A 16,018-nucleotide genomic window follows, 5' to 3' on the forward strand; every position below is an offset into this window, starting at 1 on the left:
ATATACAGTTTGTTCTTATAATCCCCAGCTCCCCACCCTTCTGTACCCCCCACGACAGACAAGTCCTCAAACATGGACAGAAACAGCCTCCACCAAACTACAAACCCCTTCTCCGATCCCCTGAAGGCAAACTTAATTTTCTCCAACTTGCGGAACTCATATAGATCCCCCAACTACGCTGTGACCCCCGGTGGCGCTGCTGAGCTCCAATTTATGAGCATGCATCGTCGGGCAATCAGAAGGGTGAAGGTCATGACATCGGCCCCGTCCCCTCCTGCACACCCGGCAACTCCAACACCCCAAAAATCGCCACCAGAGGGTCCAGCGTCAACTTCACCCCCATAATCCCGGACAGACTCTCAAACATCGCCTCCCAGAAGCTGTCCAACTTTGCACACTCCCAAAACATGTGGGAATAGTTTGTCAGCCTCCTTCCACCTCTCGCACACATCCGCTACTCCTGGGAAGAACCCACTCATCCGGGCCCAAGGCACCACCTTGAACTGTATAAGGCTCATCCTTACACAGGAGGAGGTTGAGTTGACCTGGTGCATTGCTTCACTCCAAACTCTCCACCCCATCTCCAACCCCAACTCCTCCTCCCACTTCTACTTAATCCCTTCTCCCCCAACCACCCTATATATATCCCCAATCCTTCCATCCCCCACATTTCTGGGAGCAACAACTTCTCCAGCAGCGTGAAGTCCGGCACCTGGGGAAATGAGGGCAGTTCTTCCCATGCAAAATCCCACAACTGCAAATACCTAAACCCACTCTTCTTTGGTAACTCAAACCTCTACCGCAACTCCTCCAAGCCTGCAAACCTACCTTCCTCAAACAGTTCTACAACTATCCCTTCCTCCTGCCACTTTCTATACATCCCCCCCGGCTCATGAGACTGGAAGATTCCGTTCAGAGACAAGGTAGAGGATGAGATGGAATAGCCTCTGCATTCAAGGTAAAATCACTTCAGTGATTTAATGAGAGATAAGCAGATAGTAGAGACTTTAGGCTATAAATAAGACATTTAAAAAAATATAAGATTCTAGTGGGAGATGTGGATAGGTAACAGCCGTGAAGTGGTAGATTGTATAAATTCAGAGATTAGGTAAACATGTAGAAAAGGGGGCGGCACGGTGGCACAGTGATTAGCATTGCTGCCTACGGCGCTGAGGACCCGGGTTCGAATCCCGGCCCTGGGTCACTGTCTGTGAGGAGTTTGCACGTTCTCCCTGTGTCTGCGTGGGTTTCACCCCCACAACCCAAAGATGTGCAGGTTAGGTGGATTGGCCACGTTAAATTGCCCCTTAATTGGAAAAAATGAATTGGATATTCTAAATTTAAAAAAAAACAAAACAAAAATAAAACATGTAGAAAAGACACTATGGTTTCAATAGTGGATTTTAACTTTCATGTAGATCTAGATACATGGACCAGGACATGCCAGAAAGATACCAAATCTCTTGAGTGCATCCAGGTCCCAGAACCAACAAGGGAAAGGCCCTATTAAATTTGAAAACACATAATGAGCTAGATTTAGTTAAGAGCTTAATTGTGCTTGAACATTTAGCGATCAGGATATGATTGAGTCTGTGAAAGGGAAAGATGCCAAATGGATAATGGGGTCTGGATTTTTGGTCCCAAGTGGATGCAAAGTCAAGGAAATTCCCAGCTTGGAGAAATAGCCACAAATGGACAATTTTCGTTCTGAGAGTTGGAGAGAGAAGGGTGCGGTACATGCTGCAGTGAGGTGGGCTGCCCCCTGGAAACAGTTTGGAGGCAGGCAGAAGGGCTGTGAAGTACCATGGTGGACTGTTTAAAACGCTCAACCTGGTGCTCTGGGAGTCCCTCACCCCAAGTCCAATCCATGGGCCAACCTCGGGTGCCATGCCGAGATGAATTAAAATAAAGCTCGAACTGTTACAGACTTCACTATATTTAAAAAACACTCATTGAAAAAAGCCTATTCAATACATATACATCTCTTCAAGTATTTAATCCCTTGTAAAATAAATGTTTGTATTCATAGCCTCACATCAAAGACAGCGAATCCCTTAACACTTGGAGCTGTCAAACTGTCAACTTACAGGCAACCCTACTATGTTAATAATAAGAAGTGAAAGCAGACCAGCAGTTACTATATTGATAGCCCTCCGACTTATGTCAACAAATGACTACTGAAATTGCAAGTTCCCATTCTTTTTCAATTCCGAGACACAGCGGGATTTTTTTTATTTAAAAGGCAGTGGATTTAAATAACTTGTTCGCTTGATAGTTCCACAGAAGTTATCTTTTTAATACATACACAACTACTGTTAAAATCATAAGTCGCACATTGTGGGAGCCAGACTTTGTTTTACTAAAAATGCTCAACATTTGAGTTCGTCATTAAGTTCAAATGTCTAAGCCACACACCATCCTGACTTGGAAATGTATCAAAATTCCTTCACTGCCGCTGGATCAAAATCCGGGAACTCCTCCCTCACAGCACTGTGGGTGTACCTACAACTTAGGGACTGCAGTAGTTCAAGAAGGCAACCCTACCACCTTCACAAGGGGAGATGGTGGCATAGTGCATTGTCACTAATAGTTTAGAGACCCAGAGTAATGCTGCAGGGGACCTGATTCGAATCCCACCATGACAGATGTTAAAATTTGAATTGAACTAAAAATCTGGAATTAAAGGTCTAATGGTGACCATGAAACCATTGTTGATTGTCGTAAAAATCCATCTGGTTCACTGATGTCCTTTAGGGAAGGAAAGCTGCTGTCTTTATCTGGCCTGGCGTACATATGATTCTAGACCTACACAATGCGGTTAACTCTTAACTGCCCCTCTGAAATGGCTGAGTAAGCGACTGAGTTCAAGGACAATTAGTGATGGTCAACCAAGGGGCTGGTTTAGCTCACAAGGCTAAATCGCTGGCTTATAAAGCAGACCAAGCAGGCCAGCAGCATGGTTCGATTCCCGTACCAGCCTCCCCGGACAGGCGCCGGAATGTGGCGACTAGGGGCTTTTCACAGTAACTTCATTGAAGCCTACTCGTGACAATAAGCGATTTTCATTTCATTTCATTTCAATGCTGACCTTACCAGCAACGCCCACATCCCATGAAGGAATTTTTTTTAAACTAGGGAGGGGCAATAAATGCTGGCCTAGACAGCGACATCCAAATCCTGAAATGAATTTTACAAAAATAATGTAATTATCAATGAATCGTCCACCATCAAAATCCTGGAGGTTAGCATTGAACACGAAACGTAATGGGACAAATCACATAAATACAGTGGCTGGAAGAGCAGGTCAGAGGCTAGAAATTCTGCGATAAATAACTCACTTCTTGACTCCCGAAAATCTGTCCAGTATCTACAAAGAGGTCTGGAGAGTGATGGAATACGCTCCACCAGCCTCCCATGAGTGTAGTTCCAACAGCATTCAGGAAGCTTGACACCATCCAGGGCAAAACAGGTTTTACCTCATTTGACCATTGCATATTTTTCCAGTTACCGTAAACCTGTGCCATCTGGTTCTCGATCCTTCTACCAATGAAAACAGCCTCTCCCTATCTACTCTACTTTGAATTCCTCGACCAAACCTAATAGAAAAACCAAGTATTATTTAAAAGGACAAAGACTTTAGAATGCTGCAATACTGAGGAAACGGTGTCATGGAAACATACATAGAAGCTGGAGGAGGCCATTTGAGCCAACTCTACCATTCACAATGATCTTGGTTGATTATCAAGTTCAATACCCTGATCCCGCCTTCCCCCCATGTCCCTTGATCCCTTTAGCCCCAAGAGCTATATCTAATTCCTTCTTGAAATTACACAACTTTGGCCTCAACTACTCTCTGAGGTGGTGAATTCCAAAGATTCACCACTCTGTGGGTGAAGAAATTTCTCCTCATCTCTGTCCTAAAAATATGTCCCCTTATCCTCAAACTGTGACCTCTCGTTTTGGACCCCCCCCCCCCACCATCGGGGACAGTGCCTTCTTAAACAGTGGTGTTACATTAGCCACCTTCCAGTCCTCTAGGACCCTTCCTGCCTCCAGTGATTCCTGAAAGATCATCACTAATGCCTCCACAATTTCCTCAGCTATCTCTTTTACGACCCTGGGGTGTAGTCCATCCGGTCCAGGTGATTTATCCACCTTCAGACCTTTCAGTTTCCCCAGAATCTTCTCCTTAATAATGGTCACTGCACTCACCTCTGCCCCCTGGTTCTCCTGGAGCTCTGGCATCCCACTGGTGTCTTCCACCGTGAAGACTGATGAAAAGTAACTATTAAGTTCGTCTGCCATTTCTTTGTTTACTATTATTACTTCACCAGCCACATTTTCCAGTGGTTCAATGTCTATTTTTGCCTCTCTCTTACCTTTTATATATTGAAAAAAACTATTCCTATCTTCCTTTATATTACTAGCTAGCTTGCACTCATACTTCATCTTCTCCCCCCTTATTGCTGTTTTTAGTTGTCCTCTGCTCGCTTTTAAAGGCTTCCCAATCTTCTGGCTTCCCACTAATCCTGGCCATTTTGTATGCTTTTTCTTTAGCTTTTATGCTGTCCTTGACATTCTTCATCAGCCATGGATGCCTTGTCCTCCCCTTAGCATGTTTCCTCCTCCTTGGAATGAATTTCTGTTGTGCCTCCCGAATAACCCCCCAAAACTCCTGCCATTGCTGTTCCACTGTCTTCCCTGCTAGGCTCCTTTTCCAGTCAACTCTGGCCAGCTCCTCCCTCGTGTCTTTGTAGTTACCCTAATTTAATTGTAATACCGTTACATCTGATTGCAGCTTCTCCCTCTCAAACTGCAAGGTAAATTCTATCATATTGTGGTCACTGCTCCCTCAGGGTTCCTTCACCTTAGAAGAAATAGCGGAAGCGTTGGTTGAGATCTTTCAAAAATCACTGGAGTCAGGGAAAGTCCCGGACGATTGGAAGATCGCTGTTGTAACCCCCTTGTTCAAGAAAGGATCAAGACAAAAGATGGAAAATTATAGGCCAATTAGCCTAACCTCGGTTGTTGGTAAAATTCTAGAATCGATCGTTAAGGATGAGATTTCTAATTTCTTGGAAGAGCAGGGTCGGATTAGAACAAGTCAACATGGATTTAGTAAGGGGAGGTCGTGCCTGACGAACCTGTTAGAATTCTTTGAGGAGGTGACAAGTAGGTTAGACCAGGGAAACCCAGTGGATGTGGTCTATCTGGATTTCCAAAAGGCCTTTGATAAGGTGCCACACAGGAGGCTGCTGAGTAAGGTGAGGGCCCATGGTGTTCGAGGTGAGCTACTGGCATGGGTTGAGGATTGGCTGTCTGACAGAAGGCAGAGAGTTGGGATAAAAGGTTCTTTTTCGGAATGGCAGCCGGTGACCAGCGGTGTCCCACAGGGTTCAGTGTTGGGGCCGCAGCTGTTCACCATATATATTAATGATCTGGATGAAGGGACTGGGGGCATTCTAGCGAAGTTTGCTGATGATACGAAGTTAGGTGGTCAGGCAGGTAGTGCTGAGGAAGTGGGGAGGCTGCAGAAGGATCTAGACAGTTTTGGAGAGTGGTGCAGGAAATGGCTGATGCATTTCAACGTGAGAAAATGTGAGGTCTTGCACTTTGGAAAAAAGAATCCAAGCATAGACTACTTTCTAAACGGTGAGAAAATTCATAATGCCAAAGTACAAAGGGATCTGGGAGTGCTAGTCGAGGATTCCCTAAAGGTAAACATGCAGGTTGAATCCGTGATTAAGAAAGCGAATGCTATGTTGTCATTTATCTCAAGAGGGTTGGAATATAAAAGCAGCGATGTGCTACTGAGCCTTTATAAGGCTCTGGTTAGGCCCCATTTGGAGTACTGTGTCCAGTTTTGGGCCCCACATCTCAGGAAGGACATACTGGCACTGGAGCGTGTCCAGCGGAGATTCACACGGATGATCCCTGGAATGGCGGGTCTAGCATATGAGGAACGGCTGGCGTTCCTGGGATTGTATTCATTGGAGTTCAGAAGGTTAAGGGGAGATCTAATAGAAACTTACAAGATAATACATGGCTTAGAAAGGATGGACGCAAAGAAACTGTTTCCGTTAGGCGAGGAGTCGAGGACCCGTGGGCACAGCCTTAGAATTAGAGGGGGTAAATTCAAAACAGAAATGCGGAGACATTTCTTCAGCCAGAGGGTGGTGGGCCTGTGGAATTCATTGCCGCAGAGTGCAGTGGAGGACGGGACGCTAAATGGCTTCAAGGCAGAGATAGATAAATTCTTGATGTCGCGAGGAATTAAGGGCTATGGGGAGAATGCTGGGAGGTGGAGTTGAAATGCCCATCAGCCATGATTGAATGGCGGAGTGGACTCGATGGGCCGAATGGCCTTACTTCCACTCCTATGTCTTATGGTCTTATGGTCTTATGGTCTTAAGTTCCCTAATCAAGTCTGCCTCATTACACATCACCAAATCCAGAATTGCCTGGTCCCTCGTAGGCTCTGTCACAAGCTGCTCCAAAAAACCATCCCTGATTGGCCTATTTGATTTCTCCAATTATTGTAAAACTATGCACGTTCTAACTGCTGTTTGCCAGTCACGTGGTGACTGTCCGCTTCACGGACCGCCTGGGGACCCTTTGCAGGCCCCCAGGTGTTCGTGGACCCCAGTTTGGGAACCCCTGTGCCCGGCCATTTCATAAGGCAATTGAGTGTTAACCCCATTGATGTGGGTTTGGAGTCACCTGTAGGTCATTCCAAGTAAAGGTGGTAGATTTTGGTTTTTATGACAATAAATGGTCATCATTACTGAGACTAGCTTTCAATTTCAGATTTATTAATTGAATTTGAATTTAAATTTCACCTGGGATTTGAACCCATGTCCAGACATTTTAGCAGTACGAATTTGGCAACTTCTTGTTATCATGTGTTCTGATGTTTAATGACTGAGTTTCTGTCATTCTTGTAAATGAACTAATTTAATTTCTGGTGTTGTTTTTATACTCTGATTTTATACTTTCATCTGTTGCTATTTGATAATAATATGCACCTGGATTACAAATCTCCACTACCTCTTAAGTATTGATGTGGGAGTAACAGGAGACTGATCTGTAAACAGTTGCAAACCACAAAAACAAATGTCCTTTCACTGGAGTTATTCCATCTTTAGTGCATAGAGAACCCAGTGATGCTTATGTGAAGCATTTTGGGATGTTTTACTGTGTTAAAATCACTATAAATGCAAGTTGTGATTATTGTTGCTGTTTCAGAATTAGACTTTTGTTTTTCTTATTTCAGTCTGTTATGGGTGTTCAAGCCACTATCTTTTTTTTAGACTTGGCTCAGCATGAAGCTCGAACATTCAACATTCCTACAATTTTGTAGTTTCCTCAATCCACAGCTGTTGTTTACCCTTCCCAGCAAAGCACTTTCACAGCAGAAACATAAATCTCTTTTTTTAGTACAATGTCAAACAGTTCTATGGGTGAGTTCTCAATCTCTGTTCCAAACAGTGGTCCTGCTTTATCTGCTAATTAACAGTTGCCTATAGAATTGGTTTCACTATTCTTCTTCACAGCTGCAGGTCACACGCAAAGGCACAATTCACACACAATATATTATATAATCCGAGTTCATTTTGTATTCCTGTGACTTACTGTGCAAGTTCACCATTCCAAGTGAACATGTTTCATTCTTCATACCAAAAAGACATGGAGTTCTCTGGTGGCTGATGTATTTTTAAAATGTAGCCACTTATATATTTGGCAGTTAAATAGCATCTGATTTGTTGTAAATGGAGCATGTGGATTCATTGAGACTAATGAGTGTCTGCAATTCGACGATCTTCAGCTCAAAGTTGTTGAGCTGGAGCGGATGGACGATTTGACTCTGTGGCAAAGGAGGCCATTCAAGCTGGCCGGGATGGGGCACTGGTTGGGGGGGAGGGGGGGCAGAGCAGTAGAAATAAAAATGTAGTAATGGGAGGGATGGGCGACATGATGGCACAGTGGTTATCACTGCTGCCTGCCTCACAACGCCAGGGACCTATGTTCAATTCTGACCTTGGTTACTGTCTGTGTGCAGTTTATAAGTTCTCCCAGTGTCTGCGTGGGTTTCCTTCGGGTGCTCCGGTTTCCCCCCACAGTCCAAAGATATGCACGTTAGGTGGATTGACCATGCTAGATTGCCTCTTAGTGTTCAAAGATGTGCAGCTTAGGTGGACTTGCCATGCTAAATTTCCCCTCAATGTCCAAAGATGTGCAGGTTAAATGGGGTTGCACGGTTGGATGGGGGAGTGGGCTTGGATGAGGTGCTCTTTCAGATGGTCGGTGGGCCGAATGGCCTCCTTTTGCACTGTAGGAATCCTATGGTTCTGTAGGAATTCTAAGGGATAGTATAATATGGGGATGAGTCCCCTAGTACTGTGGCTAAGAGTCCCACAGGACTATGTTACCTGTCTAGTGCCAGGTGTAAGGATATGTATAATAAATCATAAAATACACCTGCATTTATATAGTACCTTTCGTGAATACAGGAGGCCCCAAAGCAATTTACTTTAGAACTTTTGTACTGTATGAAACACAGTAGCCAGTTTGCGTACTATAAACTCCACATACAGTAATGTGATAATGTGATCATTGAGGGATAATAGCATCCAGGACACCCAGGATAACCCCACTTCTCTTATTTAAAATAATGCGGTGGAATCTTTTATATCCACCTGAGAGGACAGGTGTGACCTCGGTTTAATTTCTCATCTGAAAGATGGCCTCTCTGATCATCCCCGAGTACAACACTGGGGTGTTAGCTTTGATTTTTTGCATTGAGGTCCTGGGTTGGAACTTGAACCCACAACCTTCTGACTCAAAAGCTATCAGCTGAACCATGGCTGGAAAAAAAGTTTGAGCAAGGACTGGCGGACATATTTGATTGTTGTGATCTACGTAGGAACCACCATATAGTTAGCATTATGAATGAGATTCTGCTGAGGGAGCTGAATGAACTTGGGCTCAAGCAGATCAAAGGTAATTGTCTCTGGATTACTACCATAGTCATGTATAAGCAGATCAGAAATTGAATGTATAGCTCAAAGAGTGGTTTAAGGAGATGGGACCTTTGATTCATGAAGCACTGGTACCATTATTGCGGATAGAGGGACCTGTTCCATTCAGCAGGCTCCACTTAAACTGAGTTTGGACCAGGACCCCGCAAAATTGAATAGATTCATAGATAGGGCTTTAAACTAAAAAGGTGAGAGGGCTGCAATTCAGGTGAAGGAAACTTAGAAATCTAAAGAGTTAAGTCAAGTCCATAGAGCAGGATAGTGATTTGGATAAATATAAGTAGATTGCGATAAGAGGGGATTGAGTTTAAACCTAACGGTGGATAAGTGAATAAGATCAAACCTGGGAAAATAGTAAAAAGTTAAAATTGAAGGCACTTTATCTGAATGCACAAAGCATTTATAACAAGATAGATGAATTAATGGCACAAAAAGAGATAAATGGGTTTGATGTGATGGCCTTCATGGTTGCATGGTGATCAAGTTTGGGAACTAAATATTCCAGGGCATTTTTTTCAAAAAGACAGACAAAATGGAAGCGGAAGGGTGGAATTCCTGATAATGAATGATATATAGGCATTAGTGCAGAAGAATCATGGTTCAAGAGATATGGGGTCATAAAATCAGTGTGGCCATAGGACGTTGATGGGAGGACTTTATTGGCCACCAACAGCAGCTATAGTTCTGGGCAAAGTATAAAGCAAAAAAGAAGAGGTGCCTATAACAGTGGCAATGCAATAATTGTGGGGAACTTTAATCTTCATATAGACTGGACAAATCAAATCAGCAAAAATAGTTTGCAGGATGAATTCATGGAATGCATTTCGAGTTAATTTCCTAAAGCAATACAAAAGCAAAATACTGCAAATGCTGGAGATATGAAACAATATATTAAATGCTGGAAGCTCAACAGACCTGACAGCATCTGTGGAGAAAACATTGGAGTTAACATTTCAGGTCAATGGTCTTTCAACAAAACTGGAAAAAGTTAGAGATGTAACAGGTTTGAAGTAGCCATGTGGCAGAGAAAATGGTGGGGGTGGAGAAAAGAACCAAGGGAAAGGGGAGTAAACTTGTACTTGTTTTTTCATACAGAATTGTACAGTGCAGAAGGAGACCGCATGGCCCATCGAGTCTGCACCAGCCCTTGGAAAGAGCACCCTACCCAAGCCCACACCTCTACCCTATCCCCGTAATGCAGTAACCTCACCTACCCTTTTTGGACACTAAAGGCAATTTAGCATGGCCAATCCACCTAATGTGCACATCTTTGGACTGTGGGAGGAAACCGGAGCACCTGGGGGAAACCCATGCAGACACGGGGTCAACATGCAGACGCCACACAAATAGTGACCCAAGCCGGGAATCGACCTGGGACCCTGGATCCGTGAAGCAACAGTGCTATCCACTGTGCTACCATTACATCTCCAAACATTTTCCTTATTTTAACTTTAGTAATGTTGCATTTTGTGCGGCATTTGTAGTGCAGTATTTAAAACTAAGTGTTAATTGGGTGCATGTTCTTGACATCAATGTCTTTTATTCTGTTTCCAGCTTATGGAAAAGTGTTTCTTGTGAGGAAAATCAGTGGCCATGACACCGGAGAGCTTTTTGCCATGAAGGTGCTGAAGAAGGCAACAATAGTTCAAAAAGCAAAGACTGCAGAGCACACCAGGACAGAACGTCAAGTATTGGAACACATTCGACAGTCACCTTTCCTTGTCACATTACATTATGCTTTTCAGACAGATACAAAACTCCATCTTATTTTAGGTAATATCAAAAATAGATTTAACTTTTTTTTAACTTACCAATTTTCTCTTCCCCTTTTCTCCTGAAGGTGTTTTTTTTTGGATAATAGTGATGGGCAATACATGCTGGGCTTGTAAGCGATGCCCACATCTCAAGAATTAATAAAAAACAGGTGCAATTCTAATTATGTCATTGAAATTTCGCCCAAGTTGTTATTAGTTATGAGAAACCTTTGGCGCATTTCTGTGAACTGTTGAAACATGCTTTTTCTGATATCACTCAACATCTGGATTTGTAGAGGCGGTGGTTAGATGGATGTCAGCAGCAGTAACTTGGTCGGATTTTTCCAACCCTGCCAATACTAAGTTAAGGCCAGTTGTCTTCGCCGTGGCCTCTAATTAAACACAGATTACAGGCCCAACCTGGGAATTTCCTGATATGTAAGGCTTAGTTATTTGTTGTATAAACTCACTGCGAGTTCTCCCATTTTGAAACTAAGTGCAGTGGTGGGCTCCCCCCAGTGGTGCTTGTCCCACAAACCATAATAGCGGGATCCCACTCCAGATTCTAAGCTTGGAATAGTGATGGGCATGTCTTCTCAAGGGAAACCAGGGATGGGCAATTAATGCTGGCCTAGCCAGTGACTCTCCTGATTTGTTTGTACGCCTCAACTGATGGGTTTGAAGTTCCCGGCGCCATATTCAAATATCAGTCCAGAACACTCATGTCACCTTTTTCAGCCCACCTGTCTTTACTAGTCCGTGCAGGACATTAGCAAGCCAGAGAAAAGGCTAGCAGTCTCAAGAAGAAGCCAGTTATTTGATTCAAATACCCTCACCCTCAGCCCATCACCTGCAAAGTGTCCGTGCCCCACTTGGGCTTCTACCCAACTCATCTGGAGTCTTCTTCCATACCCTTCCATTAAAACAGTGTGGTAGACCTTTGACCCCCTTTGTGAGCTCTTCATGCAGCCTTCTTGGGTTCCTGCTTCCCACCCTTCGGTCTTCCTTCTGCCTTCCATTGTTCATTTTCTTTATTCACCTCCTTGCCACTCTGCATGCCATCATGAGCCCTTGCCCTTCCGTGCCCCCCTCCTGCACAGTATTTCTTCCACATTGCTCCCCTTATATTTGTTCGGCCACACTTCGCTCATTCCTCCCCGCCCCACCTTTCACCCACTCCCGGTCAAACTTCAGACCTTTGTTGTGATCCCACAGCACAGTCCTGTCTGAATAAACTTCTGTGTGGCACCAGTGACAAAAAAAACCATACTGCCCAACCCCAGGTGCAGTATGGATCCAAGCCAGTGTCAAAGGAGAGTCCATGGGTCCAGCAGCACTGTGCTGTCTGTGAAGGACCAGCTCAGACTGGAGATGGAGGTAGGAACCGATCTGCCCAAGCAGTGTGGTGAACAGCACATCGGGAGCAGCATAGTACCATGGCAGAAAGTTGTTGCAGTCACGCTGTCGTCTCTGGCGAACTGAGGACCGCCTTGTGCACACCACACATTAGCAATTGGGTTTGAGACCAATGTAAATTCCCGCTGGCACGATTTAAAGGCCTGACTGGGTGTCGGCTGGCAGCTGTTATAAGGGCATTCATGAGATGGAAATGGCGTTTGCACCGCATGCTCGTGTGAAGAGCGACCACCTCCCCCCCCCCCCATTGGGAAAATTGCAATGTGATTTTATGCCAGTGGGTTTCTGACTTTTTAGCTCCTGCCAGATTCACCACGCTCGCCCACCACCAAACCCACCATGGGCAGCTTTGGAGAATTCAACCTACTGCCTTCTGGGACCCCAGAACAATGTGAACTAGTTTCAGTTTTATTGCTGCTCTCGTCAAGTGACTTCCAATAATGGCACAATGTTACAATATCTTATTGAATTTATTTACTTTTCTCATGTTGCACTCTATAAGACAATAGGTAAGTTTATCATGATAATACATACTGCGAGCAACATTGTGAAAAAGGGAAATCTGCACCTTGCGTTCATTTAGTGACTGCACTTTTCCATATGCTAGCAAAGTGACAAGACCTTGTTCCTCCTCCGTAATGACATTTTTATCTGGTATTTGGTTTAATTTGATGTTAATGTTAATGTTGATTTGTTTTATTGCTGGCTAAGGTAAACTGTCATTTTGAAGCTTTCAACCAACACTGCTATCAGCTATAACTGTGTACACACTTGTACAAGAAATCTCTTTTGTTCAACTTATTTTATCAGTTTCCAAATTTTATATGTATCATTGAACTTTGACCCTCAATACGACGACATGAACAATGACAAAACTGATACGGTAGACACAGAGAAAATGGGCGCGATTCTCCGACCCCCACACCGGGTGGGAGAATCGCGGGAGTGCCGGGTGAATCACGCCACGCCGCCCTGGCACCCCCACGCGATTCTCCCACCCCACCCCCCCAAAATGGCGTGTCGCTTTTTGCGACAGGCCGCTCGGAGAATCGCCGCTCGCCGTTTCTAACGGCGACTGGTGATTCTCCGGCCCAGATGGGCCGAGCGCCGAACCCGACCTGTTCACGCCACGCCAACCACAATTGGTCGTTGCCGGTGTGAACATCACGCGACTGCTGCATGTGGGGCCTGTGGGGGGCGGAGGGAGGATCGAGCACCAGTGGCGTGCTCAGGATGTGTCTGGCCCGCGATCGGTGCCAACCGATCGTCGGGCCGGCGTCTCTAAAAGACACACTCTTTTCCCTCCGCCGCCCCGCAAGATCAAGCCGCCATGTCTTGCGGGCAGCGGAGGGGAAGACGGCAACCGCGCATGCGCGGGTGACATCACTTAGGCGCCGCTGGCCGCGTCACTCCGGCCGCGCCGCTTTGACGTCAAGGCCCGGGGGGGGGGGGGGGGGGGGGGGGGGGGGATAGGGGGCGAGGAGCGGCCTCCGACGCCGGAGTGAAACACTCCGGCGTCGGCTGTTTGTCTCCCTTTGGGAGAATTTCGCCCAATATTTCCATTTGTGTAGGAAATTCTAAGCTATGAATCACAAATATAAAATAGTCATTAATGAATTTTAGTTTAGGAATCTAAGAAGTGTTACGATCTCAAGGGAGATCACTTTTAAAAAGAAATTCGATCTCCCAGTTATTAACTGAAAGAAATTACGTCACAAAGTTTTAAACAGAAACATTTACTGTGCAAGAATTAAACAAGGCAAGGAATGCTAATTTCACTATATTTTGTAATCCTTATTCTTAACAGCCCATTTCATATTTTTAATTCTACCCAAAAGTTCTTCTATACTTTCTAGAATCTTGAGGGTTTTTTCACTTCTCCGTGGACCAGACCAAGGTGTGCCAGAATGCTTAGGAATTCACTTTGACTATCTTCAGTTTCCCATTCTGAGCTCTCTCTCTCTCTCTCTCTCTGTGAGGATTCTACTACCAACCCACTAGTTTTAACAGACAGATCGGACAATTTAAATTTCTCGTGAATTTAGACTTTTCCTTCTGAGCATGGGTCCCACTTGAAATTCCTCCTGAGTGACACAAACTCAAGAACACTTCTGGTTCATAATAGCCTCTATGCTCCTAATTCTGACTGCCAGCAGGTACACAGCTGCTGTCTCATGGCCTTCCAAGTTGACTGCCGTTTCTGTGAGAAAAACACACAGACAAACCCAAAACAAAAGATTGGCTCTTGGCAATCTATCCCTAAGACTGTGGTGGACCGGGGATGTCGTAGGTAGAGATTTCAATTGATTAACTTCAATTCCCAAAACATCTGTTTGATCTGCAAAGTATATGGATACTTTAAGATCTTCCCTTGTTTATTCTTTGCTTTCAACCTTCCTTGATCTTGAACCCAAATGAATAATTTGAACCTCTTGTGAAGACAACCGTTTACATCTTGCCTCGACTAAAACTCAGAAAGGGGCCACCTATTGTTTACTGTTTTCAACTCCTAACTCTGACTTTGTCATGAAACATAGAGAGACCGTTGAATTGTAATTTCTGAACTCCATAGATTTGTTGTTACCTTAAATTACCTTACCTAACCATGGGCCCTTCAATTACATCACTGAATCACCCACTATCAACATCCTGGGGGTTACCATTGACCAGAAACTGAACTGGACTAGCCATATAAATACTGTGAATACTAGAGCAGGGAGGAGGCTTGGAATCCTGTGGCAAGTAGCTCACCTGAATCCAAAACAGCTTGTCCACCTACAGGGCACAAGTCAGGAGTGTGATGGAATACTCTCCTCTGGGTGAGTGCAGCTTCAACAACACTGTGAAGAAACTCTACACCATATAGGTGAAAGCAGCCTGCTTGATTGCTACCCTGCCACAAACATTCAATACCTTCACCACTAATGCACAAAAGCAGCAGTGTGTACCATCTACAAGAACTCACATAGACTCCTTAGACAGCACCTTCCAAACCCATGACCACTACTATCTAGAAGGACATTTTCAGCAGATACATGGGAACGCCCCCACCTCCAAGTCACTCACCATCCTAACTTGGAAATATATCACCGTTCCTTCACTGTCGCTGGGTCAAAACCCTGGAGTTTCCTTCCTAACAGCACTGTGGGTGTACCTACACCTCATTGACTATAGTGGTTCAAGACGGCAGCTCACCACCACCTTCTCAAGAGAAATCAGGGATGGGCAATTAATGCTGGTCTCGTCAGTGACACCCACATCCTGTAAATTATTTTTTTATGGCATACTTAATTTCTGTAAAACTAAAAGTTGCACTCCTAAAATATATGAATCATGAAATTAAACATTTTCACAATAGAAGTAATCTTAAAGAAATGTTTTTGCTGAGAGAGTGATTGGAATGTGGAACTTGCTACCACATGGAGCAGTTAAGGCAAATAACAGATACATTTAAGGGGAAGCTTGATAAGTAACTGAAGGAGAAAGAAGATGGAGGATATGAAGATAGGGTTTAGGTGAAGTGTGCAGGAAAAGGCTGTTGTGGAGTATAAATACAAGCCATGGGTCAAATGGCCTAGTTCTGTGCTGTAAGTTCTGCGATTTCTAAGAAATAAAAGAATTATTTTGTGGTTCCAGGCTAGAGTAGACAATCTTCTATTTTTTTTAAAAGGCTGAGGTTTTCTGAATACAGCATAGGCTGCCAAACCTCCAATAACAGCATAACTCAAATGAGAGCCAACATATTTTAAGTGAACTAAAATAATATCCAGTTCACAAACTTTGTTCAGAGAACTTATATTTCCCTCCCCA

General features: G+C 44.3%; 1 protein-coding gene across 3 annotated transcripts in view; it reads left to right on the plus strand.

The window, feature by feature from the left end:
- The window catches only part of rps6ka5 (ribosomal protein S6 kinase, polypeptide 5), a 264,579-nt gene that overhangs the window by 95,079 nt on the left and 153,482 nt on the right, over window positions 1–16,018 (plus strand). For all 3 annotated transcript variants that reach the window (XM_038773338.1, XM_038773347.1, XM_038773355.1), the window contains exon 3: window positions 10,593–10,811. In XM_038773338.1, coding sequence (XP_038629266.1) covers window positions 10,593–10,811 — 219 coding nt within the window. The remainder of the gene's footprint in view (window positions 1–10,592; window positions 10,812–16,018) is intronic.

Source organism: Scyliorhinus canicula, chromosome 2, assembly GCF_902713615.1.
Source record: "Scyliorhinus canicula chromosome 2, sScyCan1.1, whole genome shotgun sequence".
NCBI lineage: Eukaryota > Metazoa > Chordata > Chondrichthyes > Carcharhiniformes > Scyliorhinidae > Scyliorhinus > Scyliorhinus canicula.